The 23,467-nt window shown below is 42.7% G+C and overlaps 1 protein-coding gene across 1 annotated transcript in view; it reads left to right on the forward strand.

The window, feature by feature from the left end:
* Positions 1-23,467, forward strand: part of LOC144686197 (uncharacterized) — a 170,546-nt gene that overhangs the window by 50,962 nt on the left and 96,117 nt on the right. The window contains exons 16-19 of the mRNA XM_078551295.1: positions 3,746-3,790; positions 8,862-8,915; positions 19,459-19,557; positions 19,650-19,694. Coding sequence (XP_078407421.1) covers positions 3,746-3,790; positions 8,862-8,915; positions 19,459-19,557; positions 19,650-19,694 — 243 coding nt within the window. The remainder of the gene's footprint in view (positions 1-3,745; positions 3,791-8,861; positions 8,916-19,458; positions 19,558-19,649; positions 19,695-23,467) is intronic.

Genomic DNA, 23,467 nt, shown 5'->3' on the forward strand with positions numbered 1-23,467 from the left:
CAGTGGGCGCAACTCCATCCTACCCCTGCCTCTCTGGAATGAAGGCCGGGGTTTTCCATGCCCGTTGGCATCAGGCATGTTCGGTGGCATGAGCGAACAATATGGTGAGAAGGACAAAAATCGGTTTCATGGTGTTGTGAAACCAGTTTCCGATCGTCCGCTCAACCTGTCGATGGTGGGCCACGTTCCCCGCCATCGGACATCGGGAACTTCATTGTAATACATCAGTATATCATTGTAAGGCCAGCCCGCGGGACTCATCCCCTCCCACTGGATCGCCTGCCCACGTCAGTGGGAAACCATGCCGATGTGTTTCACATCATATATAAGGCGAGCACTTGGCGGGCTGCACTTTTCTAGGGACTTCAAGGTTTGTTTGCCTACCTTGCTTCGTCAGCACTTGCAGTCATCAGCACCAGGCTTTACAGACAGCACCACATCACTTTTATGGGGGCTCAAGGGCAGGTCTCTACCGACCAGATCAGCCATATGTGGTGGCTTTTCAATGGTTGCAGGGCTAGGGCCTGCTTGGGGTAGGAGGAGAAGTGGCCTCAAGCAAGGGAAGAGGCTGCAGGACGAGGGCTGTACTGAGGAGGGTAACCCAGGGTGTGTGGGGGACACATGTTGATCTGTGCAAGTGGCCTCAAGATGGTGAAGGCTGAGGAGGCAGTCTCCAGAGGAGATGAGGCCAGATGGACATGTGAGGGTATGTGTGTGAGAGTGAGCGGTGATGTCCTTTGAGCTGGCAGTGAATGAGATGCCAGTGAATGTGTGGTGGGCTTAAGTGTGTGAGTTTAGAGTGATGAGATAGTTGCCTTACTCTGGTTGCCTGGATGAGATCACTCATCCTCTATCTGCATTGGGTGGCCAACCTCTTCTGTGCAGCATTGGCACTGATCACCATTGCCATCGTTTACTAAGCCAGAGTGGTAATGTTGCTGCCCCTTCTGCGGCCAGACCGAGGATAAAGGACATCACATTGGGCCTCCATGGTGTCCAAAAGGCATTCGCGGGCTGTAGTCTTCTTGCTTTTTGGGGCCATCTCTTCTTTGCAGCAGTCCTGGGCTAGAAGCACTGTGCGCGACTGTACTTTAAATGTGGTGCCTGGTGTGATGAAGCAGCGAGGTGTCGGCATGGCAGGTGAATCAGAGCCTGCCTGTCATGGAAATAGCGTGTATCCTGCAGATGCATAATTAATGATACAGTGTGAAAACCCGCCATCACGGCTAGTGGGGGAATGTCGTTTTTTCTACTTGCTACCGCACTTAGTGCAAATCTGGGATGATTCCAGCTGAAGATTGGGCATGAAGGGGCCCTTTAAAGCGAGGCTGATCTGCCAATTTGTGACCTTTCCCAACTCGAGCTATCTGCCTCAGTGGCGAAAGTCTGGCCCTACAAGTCAAAATCAAATGGAGCGGATTTGAAGCTGAAGAAGCTATTTCTTTAGAGTGCAGAGATTTAATTGAGCCCTCAGTTTGATGTCACACATTCTATCCATAGAACCATAGAAAAGTTACGGTACAGAAAGAGGCCATTCAGCCCATCATATCTGTGCCGGCCAGAAAAAGATGAAAAAGAAACCAGCCACTCATGTTAATCCCACTTTCCAGCACTTGGTCCATAGCCTTGCAAGTTACAGCGCTTCAGATACATTTCCAGGTACCTTTTAAATGAGTTGAGCATTTCAGCCTCAGCCACCAATTTAGGCAGTGAATTCCAGATGTCCACCACCCACTGGGTGAAAAAGTTTTTCCTCATATCCCTTCTAATCCTTCTACCAATCACCTTAAATCTATGCCCCTGGTAATTGACCCTTCAGCTAGGGGAAACAGGTCTTTCCTGTCTACCCTATCTAGGCCTCTCATAATTTTGTACACCTCAATTAGGTCATGCCTCGGCCTCCTCTGTTCTAAGGAAAGCAACCCGAGCCTATCCAAACTTTCTTCATGGCTGCAATTTTCAAATCCTGGCAGCATCCTTGTAAATCTTCTCTGTACTCTCTCCAGAGCAATTATGTCTTTCCTGTAATGTGGTGACCAGAACTGTACACAAAATTCCAGCTGTAGCCTAACCAGCGTTTTATACAGTTTCATCATTACATCCCTGCTTTTGCATTCAAGACCTCATCCAATAAGGGAAAGCATTCCAATAACTTTCTTTACCACCTTATCCACCTGCCCTGCCACCTTCAGGGACCTGTGGACATGCACTTCAAGGTCTCTCACTTCCTCACCTCCTCTCAATATCCTCCCACTTATTGGCCAGAATTTTCCCGTCGGCGATTTGGGTGGGGGGGGGCCTGCTCGCCGACGGGAAAATGACACGGGTTACATCGGGAGGAGCCCCCAACGTCATCCCGGTCCCTTTAAGTTTTCAGGAAGGCGGGCAGACAGCGAAATCAGCTGTCCGCCCGCCAACCTGTCAATGGCCAATTGAGGCCATTGACAGGGTACTTAAAGTAATTAAAGGCCCTGCCCGTCCAACCTTAAGGCTGGTGGGCAGGCCAGGAGCCCCAGCGGGCTTTTGATAATACACGAAACCTCATCCACTGGCGGGGGACATGTTAACAATATTTTTATTGTTCTATTTTTTAAGTTTTTCAGACTGTCACGAATCTCCCTGAGACAGCACTTAGTCTCAGGGAGCAGTGCGCTATTTGACAGTTGGGGATTCCCTCCACCTCCTGCACAGGAAGCACATAGCACTTCTTGTTGAGCAGGCCGCTGGGTGGGCCTTAATTGGCCCGCCCACTCAAAATGGCGGCGGGCCCCATTTCGGCGGCGGGGGTTGGCTGTCCGCCCGCCGCCGAGCCGGTGGGGCCCGCACGCCCACCAAGGGCAAAATTCTGCCCATTGACTATTCCCTCGCTTTGCTTGCCCTCCCCAAAATGCATTGCCTCACATTTTTCCGGATTAAGTTCCATTTGCCACTTTTCTGCCCACTCAACGAAACCATTGATATCATTCTGGAGACAACAGTAACCCTCTTCACTATCAACTACACAGCTAATTTTTGTGTCATTTGCAAATTTCCCAATCACACCTCCCACATTTAGGTCCAAATCATTAATATACACAACAAACAGCAAGGGACCCAACAAAACTTTCCTTTCAAAAAAAAAAGATTAAAAAAGAGCAGAAACTGCTCAATGCTGAAGCCAAAGTGTTATTCAATATAGCTGACTGATACTTGTGTTTTTGGGAAGTTAGGCACATCGCACAATTCAAATTAAGCTCAGGATGTCATCGCTCCTGGCAAGGCCAGAGTTTAAGGAGAGTCTGTGGCCTTCATGTAAAAACTTTAATGAAGTTACAAAAGGCAATTCAATGGATATATTTAATGATGTTATGCTGAAATAGGATTTTTTTAAAAATTGCATATTGGTCAAACTGTTATTTTGGACATTACAAATGTTTATTAGTGAGTAACATAAAGTGATTGAAAAGAACAATCAGAAAACACATTAAGATTTGAGGAGACTTAGTGGCCATATTGGACAAAATGTCAAGTTTGTACGAGCATTTTCCATTGTAAATGTGGATATAAACATTTATAATGGAACAAGTTTACACAAACTTATGAGGAAAGCATGACAACTGAAAACCAATTACAAAAATCTTTGCACAGACAGGAAGTGTGCACATATATAAAAGTTTTATTATAGTTGGATATGTAGAAAATATATTTTACAGAAAAATACTTTAAAACATAGGAAGCTCATAAATATTTTCTTCCCTTCCCTCAGGGTACTCGCGGTGCTGTTGGTGCACCTGGCCTGCCTGGTGCTATGGTGAGTTACATTTAATTTAAGTTACCTATAATGCCTTTTCTGCTATTATTACCTCTCTAATAGCTTTGGTTTCTATACATCACCCACAAGGCTTGTAGGCTTAGGGCTAAACTGAAAGTGGCTTGAGCCCACTACGACCAGCTTTGGGCAAGTACACAACTACCACCCCACTTCCTCATCCCCCCAACCCGATTTCTTGCCTGTTTCAGACCGACAGTGATGGTTACACAACCCCCATCTCCCACAATCCGAGCCATGTCTACAACTATTGGCAAAAACTTGTCCCACTTTCTTGATTCAGTAGCCTGAATTTTACCAGCCCTGGGTGGCAGGAATGGAGGCAGGGTCTGGTAAAATAGCGGGGATCTGTGTCAGGACGGCTTCATGAGGCAGTCCTACTAGGCAGGAGACAGGCCGGGATGCGGATCGACTGCCTGCTCTATGGGAGTGCACAGCTGATTTTTATAATTAATGTCGCTATTGTGGGCCATTAAGCAGGGCTGCCATCGTGGGGATGTGGTGGCGTAGTGATATTGTCACTAGACTAGTAATCTTGAGAGCCAGGGTAATGCTTTGGGCACCTGGATTCGAATCCCACCATGGCAGATGTTAGAATTTGAATTTAATAAAAATCTTGAATTAAAAGACTAATGATGACCATGAAACTGTTGTTGATTGTTGTAAAAGCCCATTTGGTTTATTAATGTCCCTTAGGGAAGGAAATCTGCTGTCCTTACCTTGTCTGGCTTATATGTTATTCCAGACCCACAGCAATGTGGCTGACTCTGAACAAGGGCAATTAGGGATGGGCAATAAATGCTGGCCTAGCCACTGACACCCACATCACATGAACAAATTTTTAAAAAATTGCTGATGGTGGAGCTGCCCCTGCCACATTGGGAGGTTACCAGCTTCATGGAAATGGACTTTCTGTAGCAAAGAACAAAGAACAAAGAAAAGTACAGCACAGGAACAGGTCCTTCGGCCCTCCAAGCCTGCGCCGATCATATTGCCCGTCAACTAAAACATTTTGCACTTCCAGGGTCCGTATCCCTCTATTCCCATCCTATTCATGTATTTGTCAAGCTGCCTCTTAAACACCACTATCGTACCTGCTTCCACCACCTCCTCTGGCAGCGAATTCCAGACACTCACTACCCTCTGCGTAAAAAACTTGCCCCACACATCTCCTCTATAGTTTTCTCCTCTCACCTTAAATCTATGTCCCCTAGTAATTGACTCTTCCACCCTGGGAAAAAGCTTCTGACTATCTACTCTGTCCATGCCACTCATAATTTTGTAAACTTCTATCAAGTCACCCCTTAATCTCCGTCGCTCTAGTGAGAACAATCCGAGTTTCTCCAACCTCTCCTCATAGCTAATAACCTCCAGACCAGGCAGCATCCTGGTAAATCTCCTCTGCACCCTCTCCAATGCCTCCATATCCTTCTGGTAATGTGGCGACCAGAATTGCACGCAATATTCCAAGTGTGGCCTAACCAAGGTTCTATACAGCTGCAGCATGACTTCCCAGGTTTTATACTCAATACTCCTGCCAATGAAGGCAAGCATGCCATATGCCTTCCTGACTACCTTATCTACCTGCGTTGCCACTTTCAGTGACCTGTGGACCTGTACACCCAGATCCCTCTGCCCATCAATGCACTTAAGTGTTCTGCCATTTACTGTATAATTCCTGCCTGTATTAGACCTTCCAAAATGCATTACCTCGCATTTGTCCGGATTAAACTCCATCTGCTATTTCTCCGCCCAGGTTTCCAACTGATCTATATCACGTTGTATCCTTTGACAATCCTCTTCACTATCTGCAACTCCTCCAACCTTAGTGTCGTCTGCAAACTTAATAATTAGCCCAGTTACATTTTCCTCCAAATCATTTATGTATACTACAAACAGCAAAGGTCCCAGAACTGATCCCTGCGGAACTCCACTAGTCACAGCTCTCCATTCAGAAAAGCTCCCTTCTACTGCTACCCTCTGTCTTCTATGACCAAGCCAATTCTGTATCCATCTTGCCAGCTCACCTCTGATCCCATGCGGCTTTACCTTCTGTACCAGTCTGCAATGAGGAACCTTGTCAAAGGCCTTACTGAAATCCATGTATATAACATCCACTGCCCTTCCATTGTCGATCATCTTTGTCACTTCCTCGAAAAACTCGATCAAGTTAGTGAGACACGACCTCCCCTTCACAAAACCATGCTGCCTCTCACTAATACGCCCATTTGCTTCCAAATTGTAGTAAATCCTGTCATGAAAAATCTTCTCTAATAATTTCCCTACCACTGACGTAAGGCTCACCGGCCTGTAATTTCCTGGATTATCCCTGCTACCCTTCCTAAACAATGGAACAACATTGGCCATTCTCCAGTCCTCTGGGACCTCACCCGTAGCCAGTGAGGATGCAAAGATTTCTGTCAAGGCCTCAGCAATCTCCTCCCTTGCCTCCCTCAGTACTCTGGGGTAGATCCCATCTGGCCCAGGGGACTTATCCACCTTAATATTCTTCAAGATGCCTAACACCTCTTTTTTGATCTCAACATGATCCAGGCTATCTACACACTCTTCCCTAGACAAATCGACTGCTAAGTCCTTCTCTTTGGTGAATACTGATGAGAAGTATTCATTTAGTACCTCTCCCATTTCTTCCGTCTCCACACACAGATTCCCACCTCTGTCCCTGAGTGGGCCTACCCTTTCCCTGGCTACCCTCTTGCTTTTTACATATGTATAAAAGGCCTTGGGATTTTCCTTAATCCTGGTTGCCAGTGACTTTTCATGACCCCTTTTAGCCCTCCTGACTCCTTGCTTAAGTTCCTTCCTACTTTCTTTATATTCTCCACGGGCTTCATCTGTTCCCAGCCTTCTAGCCCTTACGAATGCTTCCCTTTTCTCTTTGACTAATCTCGCAATATCCTTCATTATCCAAAGTTCCTGAAACTTGCCATGCTTATCCTTCAACCCAGGGGATCGCCACTTCCTGGCTCAAAAAGGGGTCCATGAGCAGGAAAGGCAGCTTCAGTGGCCCCAGTGATCAGTGGGGCCTTCCGCCATCAGCCACCCAGAAATTTAAATAATACTTACCCTTCCCAAGGCTTCTACCTGCTTCAGCAGTGCCCATGTCTCCCAGTGAGGGCGCTGAGGTTTCAGAGCTGCCGGCCAACTGGTTAGGTTGGCAGCATCAGTAGCTCACCAGCCATTTTTAATTGGATGACCAGTCCATAGGTGGCCAATGAGGAGATTGCCTCTGGTAAAATTGCTGAGCTAGTCCTGCTGTCAGCAAGTGTGGACCCAAAGCCCGTAATAAAATTCAACCTATTGTGTTTGTGTCTGCTGCATCGTCTTTAGGAACAGCCAAAAAGTAGCACAATGTGTTTTCTTTTCACTAAACAGTACAAAGTACAAGTTTAACTGGCTTTGCAGATATTCTAGTATGAAATGTAACCACAGCTTGCCCCAGACCTGATGCATCACCTTCCACAGTGCAAACCCTGCAAATATTTGCTCCCTTTGCGTTTTATAAGCTGAAATATCCAATAGACCCAGAGACTGAGCAACAGTACTCTTCAGTATTATAGCTCCTAAAATGTTTTAGGTAGCATTAAGTGAAGCTAGAGTTTGCCTGTTTCACAACATTTTTGGGCATCCAGGATTTAATGATCTTTGTTTGCTGTTTTATGTCTTGTCACAACATTGCACTCACTTTTGAAGGCCCTCTTGGTTGCCATGCCATGTCTTTATTTTTGTCTTGCTGCAAGTACAAGATTTAGGCTACATTCCCATACTCATTAGTGCCACCCAGATTCTATAGGCACATCCACATTCCCTTTGAACTGATACTAGATCCAACGTGTGAAATAAATGGAATAGAATGCTGTAGTGTGAACAATAAACCTTTATTCTGCCTGTGATTCCCATTGTTTTATCTACTGATAAAAGCATCATGCTGACTCTCCATGCAATTCAGGTTAAAACCAGTTATTTGGATTTACTAAGAAAAGCGATAAAAATAAAATAACTCATTAAAAAAATGATAAAAATAACTCTTAACACTCTCTGGTACAGAAAAGCCATTTGCTGGTACCTAAATAATACTCCTCCAAGGAGCTTTTTAAAGTTTCAATCTATTTTTGGTCTATGTCGATTCAGTTATTCGAACTAGCTAAACAGAATCCAGGAACCTACATGTCACTCAGATATATGTACAAGGCAACTCCTCACAGCCTACAGATAAATAAAGGACATAATTTAAAACTGAACAGATCCCACCTATCACTAAGGAGGGAACTTTCAGTTCCTCTATCTATCCTGTGAAGAGCCGGATAGTATCTGATTGCAAATGGCATTGAAAGTGAAGGATGGATATGGATTGAGATGATCATTCTTGGTTTATGAATGGTAAAACTGTCATAGATAATAGGTCATATCCCAGAACTAGAAATCTTCCATGTTTCTCTGCTACTAATGCTACAGAAATCAAGGTGACCTAACTGAGTAAGCATTAGGTATACTGACGTTTCTGTAAGAGTAGCTGAGTCTCTAGATTTGATTTCCATTTTCTATGATTGGATTGAATTCTCTTTAGTCAAAAAATGGGTTGCAAACAAACTTACCAACAATCAAGCCAGCCTCGTGTTTTAAAAAGTTGTCAAAGATTAGAAAAAAATTGTTTTTGTTTGAACATCTTTCTGTTGTATTGTGCTATTAAGAATCAGGCAGATATCACTTGCTAAGTAACCTGATATAAAATGTGTGTGGGCTTTACCATTAGGTCACACTTAGACCATCACAATGCACAACATTATTCTAGTTTGACTTCACCTTATATTCTTATATGTTTATTTATGGACTTCGCCTTTTGATACATTGTGAGGGATTTTCAACTGCCACTTGAAAAGGGGGCAAAGTGGTGAGGGCACCTGCACCACCTGCTCCATGCCAGCACCAGGGGGCCAAAACTTTTTTTAACCCATTTACAACAAGAAACATTTATAACATGGCATTTAATTTTTAAAAATTGTTTCAATAAGATATATATTTTTCTATATAGGGTCCGATCGGTTTAATGGGTGCCCAAGGATTCCCGGGTCAGCCTGGTGTTAAGGTAATTATTAAGACTTGTTATTAACTCTTCTTACTGAATTGTGGCGATTGCTCTGTCAAACAAAGCTTGTTGGTCCTTGCACTTTCTTTTTCCTTCCCTTCTCTTCTCCTCACATGGATACAGCTGCAGTCTAAGAAACTGCCCCGAAAATAGAGCCTTTTTCAAAGATACCCAAAATGTGATGTTCATTGGATTCAGAAACATTTAATGCACTGACCTGCCAACACTTATGTGTTAGATTATGAAAAGTGCACGTTGTTTTATATTCTTAACTTCCAATTATGGTTATGTTGAGTCTTTCAAAAGACGTGAAATCGCATCTACATCACTGATGTTTGAAATTTGGTTCTAAATGGATGGATGTAAAGAGAGACTGAAAAGGCTGCTGCAAAATATTTTTCTGAAAGGGAAACAAATGGAATGGAGATCTAATTCAGGAATTACATGGTAGCATTAGTTACAGAGGAAGCAATTCGACTGATCGACTGACTTGTTTTGTTTTCCATGCCAGACAATTTCAGTGAATGTTTCCCAACGATGCTAATTTTTGCTGCAGCTTAATTTCAAAAACGTCTGTGACTTTTTTTCATTAGATGTGTCAGCTTGACGCAGTTGCTATCACTTTTGATACAGTTGAATCAGTCTGCTGTGGATTCAAACCCTACTCCAGGGGGAGAATTTTCTCCCCGTTGTGCGGGTTGGGTGGGAGCATACGCAGGCGGGCACGCAGCTGATTGCCGCCCGCAATTGGCTGCGTGCCGCCATTTTATGTGGGTGGGCCAATTAAGGCCCGCCCAGCGTGACGTGCACCCGGAAGCGCTCAGCACTCCCTGTGCAGGCGGTGGGAGGAAGGAGAGTCTTTCGCGCATACACGGGTCTGCCTCAGGGAGATTATTTTCATTATGAAAACTTGAAAAAAAATAGAAAAAGTTATTCAGACATGTCCCCTCATGTGACAGTAGCACATGAGCTGGGACATGTCAATGAATTGTAATTAAAAATTTTTTTTGATTTATAAACCCTTCATGAAACCTGCTTGTGGATGAGGTTTCATGAGAAATATGAAGGCCGCCTGGGCTCTTTGCCTGCCCGCCAACCTTAAGGTTGGATGGGCAGCCCCGACAATTAGTTTAATTAGTTGTTAAATGGCCTTAATCGGCCTTTGACAGCTCGGCGGGTGTGCAGCCGACTCTGGTGCGCGCCCGTCGAACTGAAGGTCATAATGACGTGCGGTGACGTCGGGACGCACTCCCGACGTCGCCACGTGTCATTTTACGGGTCGGCAAGCGGGGCCTGCCCCCGCATGCCGACCAGAAGATTCAGGCCCAGGACTTGAGCTGATAATCTAGTCTGACACTCGACTACACTAGGAGTGCAGAGCTGTTGCCCTTCAGATGAAATATTATATTGAGGCTCAGCCTGCCTGTTTCTGTGGTGTCCAGGAAGACAATAACGACAAACCAACACCACCAAAACAGATTAATTTGGCATGCATCCAGTGGGATCCTGCTGTGTGCAAATAGGTTGCTACATTTGTCTCCATAAGCACTTGATTTATAAATCCTTATCGCATTTCTGAGATGTGTGAAAGGATGTTAAATAAGTGTGAGACCTTTTTTCTAGAGAAACATTAATTTATCCTTTGGTATTGGCTGATTTGATTTTTATTACCAACTTCACTCAACTCTGATATTTGATCACTCAGCTTATAACAGTCCTGGAGAAACCTACAATTCACTTATACTGTATGGCTTCCAACGATGTAAAGTAATTACACTTTTATATTGAAGCAGACTGTGAGTTATTACTTGGGAACAAAGTTAGCCACATGGAATTTTAGCAAGCAGTATGAGAACATTTCCCAGCAGCTGCAGCATAATTGCACTCTAAAAAGCAAATTCTAAGGGCAGAATTTTGCCTTTGATGGGCGGGCGGGCCCCACCGGCTCGGCGGTGGGCGGGCAGCTGATCGCCGCCACCGAAGCGGGCCCTGCCGCCATTTTGAGTGGGCAGGCCAATTAAGGCCCGCCCAGTGGGCTGCCTGATGGGAAGCACTATGCACTTCCTGTGCAGGAGGTGGGTGGGGGGGAATTCCCCAGCTGTCAAAGTGCGCTCTTTCGCACATGCACGCGGAAGAGCGCACATCTCCCAGAGGCTAAGTGCTGTCTCATGGAGATCGCTGAAAGCTTTATAAACACCAAAAATAGAAAAATAAAAAAGTTATTAAAATGTCCCCCTCATGTGACAATGCCGCACGAGATGGGACATGTTAATAAATATGATTAAAACTTTATTAAACTTTTTAAAAACAGACATGAAACCTCATCCCGCCAGTGGATGAGGTTTCATGTTTTTTCAGAAGCCCATTGGGGCTCCTGGCCTGCCCGCCTGCCTTAAGGTTGGACAGGCAGGGCCTTTAACTGATTTAACCACCCTGTCAATGGCCTCAATTGGCCATTGACAGGTCGGCGGGCAGACAGTTGATTTAAACTTAATTGGGGCGGGATGACATCGGGGGTTCCTCCTGACATCATCCCGCGTCATTTTCGCATCGTTGAGCAGGCCCCGCCCCCAACTCGCTGTTGGAAAAATTCTGGCCTAAATTTTTTTTAAATGTGAGCATTTTCTCTAATTATCAGGTGCTTTTTATGTTCATAGTTATTTAATTTGCAATTATAGACGCCAGTGAACTTTTTCTGGCCAGAAAGTGATGTTGGATACTTGGGCGCTGCCAGGACTGCATTACTCTTAAGCAGATACCTGTCTCAAACTGGCACTGAAGAGTAACTGTGCCAGTAATAAACATCAATGGCAGGACAGTTGTACCATAATTAACGAAAACTATTCAATTCCTAATTTCAACAAAATCCTCTGGTTCAGTCATTATGGATTCACTGAAGCACAACCTGATTTTAACCCACCCCACAGGAGGGAACAATGCAAATTTGGTTTTAAAATATGGACCAGGTGGGGTCATAATTAAAAGATACAAGTCACGGCCCCATTATGTCAGGACCGCCGGATATGGCGACATTGAGTGGAGAGGCCAGCATAACTACTTAAATTGATCTTTTCTGTGTATTCTTTGTGGGCTAGGAAGAGCAGGATTGTTTTCCCAAGTTACACAGGGAATTATTGGGCCTCCCAAAGTGCCAGTGTTTCCTCTCCCTCCCTGTGTCAGCATTGCCTATGGAAACATCCCACAGCACTAACTTCAGGCTGACAGATGTTCCCTTGGGGCCTGGAGTGCTCTGGCTTCTGTCCCAGTTTCTACTGTACCGAGCAGCCTTGATGTCAGTCCCACGGGAGGCAGTGCTGCATTCTTTAACAGAGGCCAGGGAGTTAAAATAGCCCAAGCCTCTGAATTCTCTGAGGGATTTTCCTCTTGCCTCAAGAGCACCAGGGTCCGCCACTGCCCCAAACATGCTTCCATTTCAAATCTCACATACAGATACTGATGTTTATGCCTCTTATACTGCTGCCAGTTTGAATTAAATCTAAGGAATATTTCATGATGATGTTCATTCCTGGTTTGTTCCAGAACAGCTGCATTTTATGCACATAATGATATTGCCTATTCCCTAAAAGAGTAATCAATATGAGTTTAGATATTTCAGGAATCACACCTCACACTAGTGATGAACTTCCTGCATTATATTGCTCATTACCAACTATCACCTGACTAAAACAATAAGAACCTTTCCCACCAAAGCACACAGCCATTACAGTTAAAATGTAACTTGTTTTTGGCAATGGGTGTTCAACTAGCCCAGGATACTTAGTTTAGTATTCTGCTCCTACTTAAAATAGTCCAATTCTAGTTATTTCCTTTTGTATAAAAAACATTTGAACTCTTTACAATAAAGAAATTGCCAGTGACAATCCAACAAAATGATTAGGAGCACAACATAAAGGATAGAAAATGTATGAGGATATGTTTATCAATATTTTAAGTTGAATTGGTTAATTGTTTGACCCTTTATTGTGTAATTTAGATTTTTAAAATTATGTGTGCACAAACAAAATGGCCACTCAATAAACTTTGAATAAAATTTAGTGATTTGAATGTTCATTTTTCTTTAGTCGTAGTTATTGATTCCAAAGTGGTCATGTTTAAAGAATAAGCTGAGTGATTTATTGCTGCTGGGGTGCTTGCTGGGTGTTGATTGTGGCAGCTTTCCTACTTGTGCGTAATGAATGTGGATTTTTGATGAGTTCACATTTTGGCTGCCCAATCTTCAGCAGCCAGCCAGCTGCCTCTTTCTGCCCATTTTGAGTGGGCAGCTTAATAACATAATAGCAAACATATGGTCTGGGCCTCCCACTGTTATTGCCAATGGTTCAGCTAAAGACCCTCTTCACACACTAATCATGCATTTGGTTGAAGCGGACTGTCATCTCCCAGCTTTGAATTAAAAAAAAATAAATGGTTCCCTACTAGACTAGTACATTGCGTCATTTGGTTCAGTTATACTGTGCTTTTTGTGACAATGCATCATTTTGCAATAGTGGCACAGATTTTTGCTCCCTAAGGCGGATGGTGTGAATCGGGAAATTTCCCAGCTCAGCTCACCCACCTAGGGAAAAAGTGTGCCAAATGACAGGACCTTCACTCCGGGGGTGGGTGGGGAGTGTGGGTGTGAGATGAAGTCAGGCCCACTGCCTCTGGACACAAATCGGAGGCAGTCACAGGCACTTCTGAGTGCTAAGGTGGCCTGGTTAAAAGGCTGCCTCTGTTCTCTAGGACTTTGCCCCAATTGTTTTGTTAAAAATTAGGCCCTCTAGCCCTCATCCCAGAACCCACACCTCATGCCCCATCCATGCCAACTCATAACCTCCATGCCAAACATTGCTTAAAACCTCCAATGACCTCTCATACCCTTCATGGCAACCCAAGACCATAACCACTCCTATGGACCCCTATAGCCTCCATGTTAACTTAATGCCAACTCAGGCTAACTTATGCCAACCACATGGCCTCTTATAGCCCCATGCCAACTTAATGTCAACTCACCCAGTATCCATTATCTCAGTAAACATGCTGAGATAAAATAAAGGTCTAAACACCTATTATAGCCAATGCTATAATCAAAATACACTCCCATTCATGATAGCCCATTCAAAACATTTAAATCTCCTCAAGTACTTAATCCCATAAAAACAGACTTGTATTCATAATCCCACATCAAATATAACTAATCCTTTAATAAATTGTTTGAACTGCGAACCAAACTGTGAACTTAGGATCCCTTAGTGAGATAATGAAAGGTTGTGGAAAGCTGCCAAGCATTAATAATGCCCTGAGTAAAGGGTAATGTCAACAAGCAGCCATTGTAACTGCTAGAACAGATTTTTTTCAACTGTCACTGATATAAGCAGCCTACTTTTCAAAGCATTTTAAAGAGCTGGGGATCTAAATAATGTCACAGATTCTTTATTTTTAAACCTCTAACTGATGCAGATAGGCTGATTTTTAATTTTTATAGGGCTGATAATTTGAATAACAGCATGAAAGTTCTACAGACCTTATTCACCCTTCAAGAGCCTTTACGATTATTCTAAAAGTTCATAAATTTCACATTGAGGATTAAGGCCCTTTCTACAGTGAAAATGTGATCTGTTGGAACTTGACCCTGAGTTCAAATGGCTTTGCTGAGTTCAGATTTCTCTTGTGTGAGTTATGCCGCAGCCCATTCCCGTCCTAATGCAAAGGGATCTGTCAGAAATAGGGGCAGAACTTCCAGTTCAGGGGTCTGACTGTCAATTTGGAAGTTCCATGAGTCACCATGGCTTCGCAAAAATCTGGGACTGTAGATGTAAAGGCAATAGTACAAATGGGGAGTGAAATAAGAGAAAGATATTTGGCTAACTTTCACACTTCACTAGTGTTAGCAAAGAACTGATGCCTTGTCACACTAAAATTATACTTGGCATTTGGATGACATTAAATGAGATATGGTAGTCTAGTAGTTGTGACTCTAGATTCGTAACCTGGAGGACATGCATTCAAATACCACTGAGGTAATTTGTGGGCTAGCAGCAGAAAATACCCTGAAAAACCACTGATTGAACCCAATGAATTCACTGATGCCCTTCAGTTAAGGGAACCTGTCACCTTTACCCTGCCTGGCCCATGTGCAACTCCACTCTCATATATCATGGCTGACTGTTCATGCTCTCTGGGCATCTAGGGATGGCCAATAAATGCTACCTTGCCTGTTTTGCCTATATCCTGAGAAGTTCTGGCCATCTTTATCAGAAAAGCAATGTGGAACTGGGACTGACACTGTGACATTACCAAGAACAGAAATGAGAGTCAAGGCAGCAATTGAGTTTAACAGTGCCATTACATAGGTGAAACAGCCCATTCCAGTGTGTTGGTCATTTCAGTGAATATCTTCAGTTACCCAAATAAACTGCTTCTCTCTTGTTTTGTGGCAGTATCTGGATAAATACAGTGCTTTCTTTTTTTAAAAGATCAGTTTTACCTCATGCAGGATAAAGCATTTTGGTGAAAGAGTAATTTATTTGCCTTTCTAAACTCTGGTCAAATGATCATTGGCATTTGGACTAATTGAAGAATCAGACTAAAGAATTATTCATCCTGCATCGAGATTAGGAAAACATTAGCTGTCTTGGCAGGGCTGAAAGATATGATTCCTTAGTGATTTGACAAACAAGAAAACTACCAGACGTTAAACTTCACATCATTATTGGGGCTTTCCCTTGGGGTGAACAGCTGTCAAGGCAATGCTGCCTTCAGTCTCTTCAAAACAGCAGATTTGGGTGCAGATGTTTACTCTGTGAAATCATTGACACGCAGCCATACTGGAAAACATAGGCAAATTTGGCTTATTTAGTGGGAAAGCTGAGCAGCATGCTCGATTGCTCAAGAGACAGCTTCCAGCTCTGAAAATGATACTTCACAAAGAAACTTGTAGTAAATGTTTCTTCATGTCTCAAAGCAACACTCCAGAAATATTATGGTAGCTCAAGAAAAAGAAGTCTTCATTCTTCTCTCGCTTACTCAGTTTTCTTCCAGTGCTTGATACCCAGCAGATCATGTTCTTGGTCGTTTCTGTAACAAAGCCCCTCATAATACGAGCAGGCCCATTGGCTTGACCCACAGTTCACTACCAGAAGAACTGTCTCAATGCAACAGGGGGAATGCTGCCAGTCGACTTAAGTCCTATTGGAAGTAAATGCTGACTGGATGTCAACCCAGTATTCTGAGGCCAAATCTCTTACTGCTTCTTACTATGACTTTCTGAATTGGGTCTTGAACCTATAATCATCCTATTCATAGGCAGGAACTCTACTGCTGAGCCAAGGCTCAATCCCTATACTTCATAATACAAAATATATAAAACATTAGCTGTAGCTGACTTCATTTAGTACCTGGCCACTTATTTTGAGGCTTCTCATTTAATTGTTCCTGTGAACAGTATAAATCTTGTGTTATTGTTGACAGCAATGATTGAAGGAGCAATTGCAGGCTTGCAGTTGATTGAGGAATAAATGTAGTGAAACAGACATTATTGCAATTGACAATCAGAGTGACTGGTCTTTGGTGCTGATGTCTAAGATGAGAATTGAAATATTCTAAATTTAATTCATAAGGGAAAGTTTTCTGGAATCTCAGTGGTACATTGTGCTATGCCACTGAACAAAGTAGATCAGGGGAGTTACTGCTTTAATCCAATGTCCTTGCTGAATTAGCTGATTTCAATTGAGCTGCACTGAATGGGAAAGTTAATCAAGCAGTCTGCTTCTGATTTAGCCCTCATTGTCTGTGGAACCATACCCAACTAAGTCAGTACCTTCAGAGGATGAAGGATGGAAAGAAAACATTGGAGAGATATTTGTTTGAAAAAATACACTTTTGGTAAAATGCCAAATGTACTTAAAAATGCCAAAGGGTGGGTGGAAAAGCTTTAATTTTTGTGTGGGCTAAATTGTAAATTATAGAAATTCCTTAGCTTTTTTGGAAAAGTTTCAATTACAAAAATGATTTTGATGTCACACCATTTGAGTGTTGTAGTAATAAATGTATTTAGTTTTCAATAATCCACCACTCCAGATTTGTGTACCCTTCATCATGATTTTACTCTACTTCTGGTTACAGAGTTGCGAAGCGTGAAGGATAGCTGACTCAACCTGGTGGAGATTATATACATTTATAAAAATATAGCTTATTCAAGTGCCTTTGTTTGTTATATTTTAGCGATCTATAGTACCTGTTCTTCTTAAAATAAAATATTTTGTAAGGTTAAAACATATAGATTCCATGGAATCAGCTATAATGCACCATTAACATTCAGTCCTGCAATGATTTGTAACGTTAGTTTTGGCAGTCACACAATGGGAAAAAAATAACTAAAACATTCCAGACATGATCACATTGGAGGTGGCAAGTACCAGCTTGAATTAGTTAGCAAGGTTGTTTATGTCTTTCGTGAAGGACAAGAGTATATAAATTCTTGTTCAGTTTGACTCAGGATATTGAGAATATAGGTATTAACTCTTTAGATAGGTCATATTTTGGTATTTTGGCTGATATACAAATAATCAAAGCCAATGGCCAAATGAAAGCCAATTAATTAGAAATGATTTAAATTTATCAGATCTGATGGCAATATCTTCTGAAATACTTGGCTATGCCCTAATCGACTTTTGTGCCCCAGCTTCTCTTTGTTAGATGAAAACTATCTTCGACAAGCCACTGATGTATCCTTCTCAAGATCACTTATTCCATTGCCAATAATATTTGACATATTTCACGAGGGCAAGTGAAATATTTTACTGAAATCAATAGCCCCAATGCCTAATACCTAATATGGATATTTTAAATTAGTTAATTACTTCCCTTGAAGTACCTCGTATAGAAATTTTGACACAAAAACATTGCACACGGAGAAATTTTAACCTCTACTGATAACACTCGCGACATTTGCACAAGTGTATTTTATCTGAATATTTGAAATATGAAATTTGGTTCCAGGAAGTGTACTTGCTAAATTAATTAAATGCAAATAAATCATTCCCAGATGTCACTCCTTATCATTGAAGGTTATGTTAATACGTGGAGATTGAATTATACTTTGCCTGACAGGAGGGATTGCTGCACATACACGTGCACGCTCTGTGCATGTGCATCTGGTAACTTTTAATGTTTCAAAATATTAGAAACCTGTGGCAGTTTATAAAGCATACAATAGGTTTAACCAGCCCCCTTGGTACTTTTTAAACCTTATCAAATCATGGAATGGCCTATTCGAGAGGCTCTCATCTCACACAGCTTGGCTTTAACACTGTCCAAGGTTGAATTGGGCCCTGACCAAAATTATGCTGTCACTTTCTTGTCTATTCAAGATTAAATTGTTTTGCATTAAATTGCAGTATAATTACATCCGTATTTTATTTATCGCAAACGGGTTTAGAGGGAAAGAGTTCCAGTCCATTTGACCTATATATAAAAAACTGTTTAGGTGAAATTTTCTTTGCAATATCACTGCAAGATATACAAGAGGCTATCCTGTAGTTCAAGCACATACAGGATAATTTTAACCCTGCCTAGCCAGCAGGAATGGCTGGAAGGGTAATTAAAATGATGGTCGGCTGCATCCCTGCAATTTTAACCGCTGAGTCTCCAGCAGCATAAACATTGCTTAACACAGGCCTCATTAATATTTAAATGTCAGCGGTCAGATTTATATCAGATCCTGATGGGATTTTACCTGCTGATTGCAGCAGAGATGCTCAGTGCTGGGCCTGGAAATGAAATTTGGCTGGAGGCATGATCTGCCCCAGAATAGGCCCAGGTAAGTTCAATTTTTAACATTTTTTTAAGGTTTCCTTGTTGACTAGGAGGAGCAGTAGTGTTCTAACTGGTTCAAATCAAGAATCCTTTGGCTTTCATTAGCTTGGGTTTACCTCCCAATTCTCTAACCACAATCGCTCATGGAACCCTCCTCCCCCAAATCACCAATTACATTATGCAGACCACTGTTCTCTCGAGTGCTCAGTGGCTTCCAGCTGCACAAGATCTCATTCCTGCCCATGGACCACCTCCCTATTCCTGCTTGTTTTAACTGGGGTGCTCAATGGAGTGTGGCAATGAGGCCCGGGACTCACAGCAGCCCCAAAATTTCCCTTTCCCATTTAGCCTGGCCCTCACATGCCAAAGAATTAAAATGAGGCCTAAATTTTCATCCCTAGGTAATTGGGAAGGCTAACCTGACAAAACTGCAACCTACATATATATTCTGAGGTGAAAGTCCTAGCTAGACAGTTCCTAATTTATTCAGCATTGGTTATCTTATTATTGCACATTGGCAATTCACTGGCTGTAAATTTGTTGTTTGCAAGCATGTCTGATCCGTAAGATTTCTTGGGATTTAAAATTGACTATGAAGCACAATACTGAAATAATACTAATTCATCTTTTTATGCCTTTAAACATTTGATACCAGAGTGGTTGTAACAATTGGACAAGACTGATAACTGTACTCATTTTCTATTCCTTTTTCTTCATTTGTTCTTAGGGTGGACCTGGCCCAACAGGTGTCCGTGGGCCTGAAGGACCCCAGGGACAGCGTGGTATACCAGGTCGCCAGGGTAGCTCTGGACCTATGGGCAACACTGTAAGTCTGAAAAACATATTGATGTCAAGAACTTGATTTACTGTGAACATCCTGTCATATGAGTACTTAATCTCCTTTTTTTTTATCTTTAGGGACCACTTGGCATAGATGGAACTATGGGTGCTAAAGGCCCATTGGTATGTTTTCTTAAATTATTCTAATTTGCCACTTTTAGTTAAGAATTCCAGCCTGATCCATGAAGAATTGAAGAAAATTGTTAATATTTGGATTAAAAACATTAAGTACATTTTCTTTTCTCTATTTTAATTCTTTTTCTGTCACTTAACGTCATATATTTTTAGTTCTGTGTTTCCCTTCTAGCATCCGGTTGATTCTTTTATCTTATTTCTTTTCCGTGGATGGAATTTTACGGCCTTGTCGTGGTGAGAGCGGGGCTGTAAAATCCAGCGAGCTGTTCAAAAGTTCATTGACTTTGGCGGGACTGTAAATTTCTGCCCTATATTGCTGTTTTCCTCCTGTACAATGATCTTTCTCAAACTTCACATAGTTCATTCTTTCTTTATTCCATTGTCGACAAAAACAAACAGTGTGTTGGAAACACTGCTGCAAAGGTCTGAAATCCCAAACATTGAAAATGTTTCCATGATAGATGAAGAACCCTGAACTCCTTGGTTGCATTTTAAACTTATGGTTTTGGAGGTGAAGGGTGCACTTTTCCAATTCTATTTTTTGCATAGGATTGCCTATCCTTTTGGAAAAACACTCAACATCACATATTAACTTGGGATGGGGAGGTTAATGCAATTAAGGACACCACATTGTTGTCCATATATGCTCAAAGTGCTTGTTAACCCGTTGTCTTCAAATCCAATGCCAAGCTAGTGCCAAGGGGACAAGGTATTTATGAGTTCCGACAAAGTATGTGGATACTGCTTTTCTCCTTTCTGATAAATGGAGAAAATGTGATTGCCAGCCACTTCAGTTAATGCAATCAGTTGTCCCCAGGCAGTAGCACCATATATTGGCCTGGTTAATATCAGATCATGCAGGCTCACCCATCAAATTCAAATAGAACCCACAGGAAATATTAGAAAAACTTCACATCATAGTTGCTGGACACATTAAACCATCAGCCAATGACAAGCTTGTCTTTTCCTTCATCAGCCATACCAGCTTTGGTTCCCCATTGTGCAACCTTACCATTCTTTTAATCGGAAATGCCTTTAATTTTTTTAAATTTAAGTTTAAATCAATTAAATTGTTTTAATTTACATTTTAAATTTAAACATTATTTGACCGAAGGGTTGAAAGGCCTACTCCTGCTCCTTTTGTAAATACACAAAATAAAGGAAGGAAAAACAATAAAGGTGAGATAAAAATATTTATTACATTTTTTTTGCATGTAAGTGGAACATTTGCCAAACAAATGTAATTTGTGCCTCCTATAAAAGCCAGGTACCCCATCTTCTGTATATGGCTGGTCCTACGTGCTCTTTGATCTACCTTAAATTTCAGAGAGATGATACATATTTTTATCTCCTTTGTTCCTAATCCAAAATTTGGAATTGCCTTGATGACCCACCAACACTTTACACATTGTACCTCCTTTGAACCCTTGTGCCCAGCCTCCCACAGTACTGATTGTCCTTAGACAAAGGAGTAGATTTTGCTTGACATCCTCCTTATGACATCAGTGAATCCTGTCCACTGCCCTAATAGCTTTTTCAGGCAATGCATGTGCTACAAACATAGCAACTGATCCCAAAGGATGACTTTCTTGCAGACAGATTAGGAGTGTGTGAGTCAGAGTTGAGGAGTGCTTCCGCCTGGCCAATAATTGTAGGCCGCCGCTGCATTATTAAAATATATCATGCCTGATGATTTTTCCATATTTGCTTTAAGTCTTCTACTGATCACATTTATATTAGTGAAACGTTTATTTCCTGTGTTCAGCTTGTTAATGTGAGACATTGCTGAGCCAGCATGGCTGCCATGTTAGCTTACAAAGCAATCACTACACTCCAATTTTAAAAAATTCCGTCACGGAATGTGGGTGCCACTAGAAAGCCAACATTTATTGCCCACCCCTAATTTCCCTTGAGATGGTGGTGGTCAACCACCTTCTTGAATTGCTGTGATCCAGCTGATGTAGTTACACCTACAGGGCCACTAGAAAGGGAGTTCCAGGATTTTGACTCAGTGACAGCCAAGGAGCGGTGATATAGGGAAGAATTTTCCCCCATCAGGAGGGAAGTGCAGGAGCGGGCGTGTGCAGGTGCGCCTCTGATTGGTGCCCCCAATCGGGGGTGTTCTGCCATTTTATGTGGGCGGGCCATTTAAGGTCCACCCAGCGTGACGTCCACCAGGAAGCGCAATGCGCTCCCTGAGCTGGCGGGGGCGGAGGGATTCCCTAAGCTGGGAGCGTGTTCTTTCTCGCAGGACTCAGGGAGATCGGCGCCAAATTCAAAAATGGTCAATGCACAAAAATAAAATTTCCCTGACATATCCCCTCATGTGACACTGTCACATGAGTAGGGACATGTCCATCACTTTTATTCAAACTTTTATTAAATTTTAAAAACCTACATGAAACCTCATCCCGTCCGTGAATGTGGTTTCATGCTTTTTCTGAAGCCCGCCTGGGCTCCCGGACTGGCTGCCAACCTTAATGTTGAATGGGCAGGTCCATTAACTCATTGAATTACTTTTTAAATGGCCTCAAATGGCCGTTGACAGGTCAGCGGGCGCACAGCTGATTCAGCTGCGGCCCCGCCGACCTGAAAGTTGAAATGCCACGGCGTGATCTCGGGAGTTCCGCCCGATATCATACCGCGACATTTTATGTGTCAGCGAGCTGCCCCGCACCCCCCTGCTCACCAGCCTCAATATCCTGGCCATAGTTCCAAATCAGGATGGTGTGTGGTTTGGTGGGGACTTGCATGTGGTGGTGTACCCATGTGTCTGATGCCCTTGTTTCCCTAGGTGTTGAGGTTGTGGATTTGGAAGGAGCTGTCAAAGGTGAGTTGCTGCAGTGCATCTTGTAGAAGGTACACACTGTAGCCACTGTGGTAGAAGAATTGAATGTTCACGTTGGTGGATGGGGTGTCAGTCAAGCATACTGTTTTGTCCTTGATGTTATCAAGCTTTTTGAGTGTTGTTGGAGCTGCACTCATCCAGGCAAGTGGAGACTATTCCATCACATCCCTGACATATGCCTTGGGGAGTCAGGAGGTGAGTTACTCTGTGCAAAATTCCCAGCCTCTGGGAACAGTAACCACATTATTTATATGGCTGGCCCAGTTCAGCTTCCGGTCAATGGTAACCCCAGGATGTTGATAGTGGAGGATTTAGCAATGGTAATGCCATTGAATGTCAAGGGGAGGTGGTCAGAGATGGTCATTGCCTGATACTTGTGCACTTGTGTGATGCGAATTTTATTTGTTACTGTTCAGTTTAAGCCTGAATATTGGCCAGGTCTTGCTGCATGTGGACACAGACTGCTTCAGTAGTTGAGGAGATGAGAATGGTCCTAAACATTGTGCAATTATCAGCGAACTCTGCGTTTCTGACCTTATAATTGAAAGAATGTCATTGATGAAGCAGCTGAAGATGGTTGGGCCTGAGGAAATCCTGCAGCAATGCACTAAGATTGAGATGATTGAGCTCCAATAACCATACCATCTTCTTTTGTGTTAGGCGTTAGTCCAATCAATGGAGAGTTTTCCACCAATTCTCATTGACTTCAATTTTGTCAGGGGTCCTTGCTGTCACATGGTCAAATGCTGCCTTGAAGTCAAGGACAATCACTCTTACCTCTGCTGTTCAGTTCAGCTCTTTTGTCTATGTCTGGGTCAAGGCTGGAATGAGGTCAGGAGCTAAGTGGCCCTGGTGGAACCCAAACTGAGCATCAGTGAGCAGGTTATTGCTGTGTAAGTGCCACTTAATGGCA

This window comes from Cetorhinus maximus, chromosome 11 (genome assembly GCF_964194155.1).
Source record: "Cetorhinus maximus chromosome 11, sCetMax3.hap1.1, whole genome shotgun sequence".
Lineage (NCBI taxonomy): Eukaryota > Metazoa > Chordata > Chondrichthyes > Lamniformes > Cetorhinidae > Cetorhinus > Cetorhinus maximus.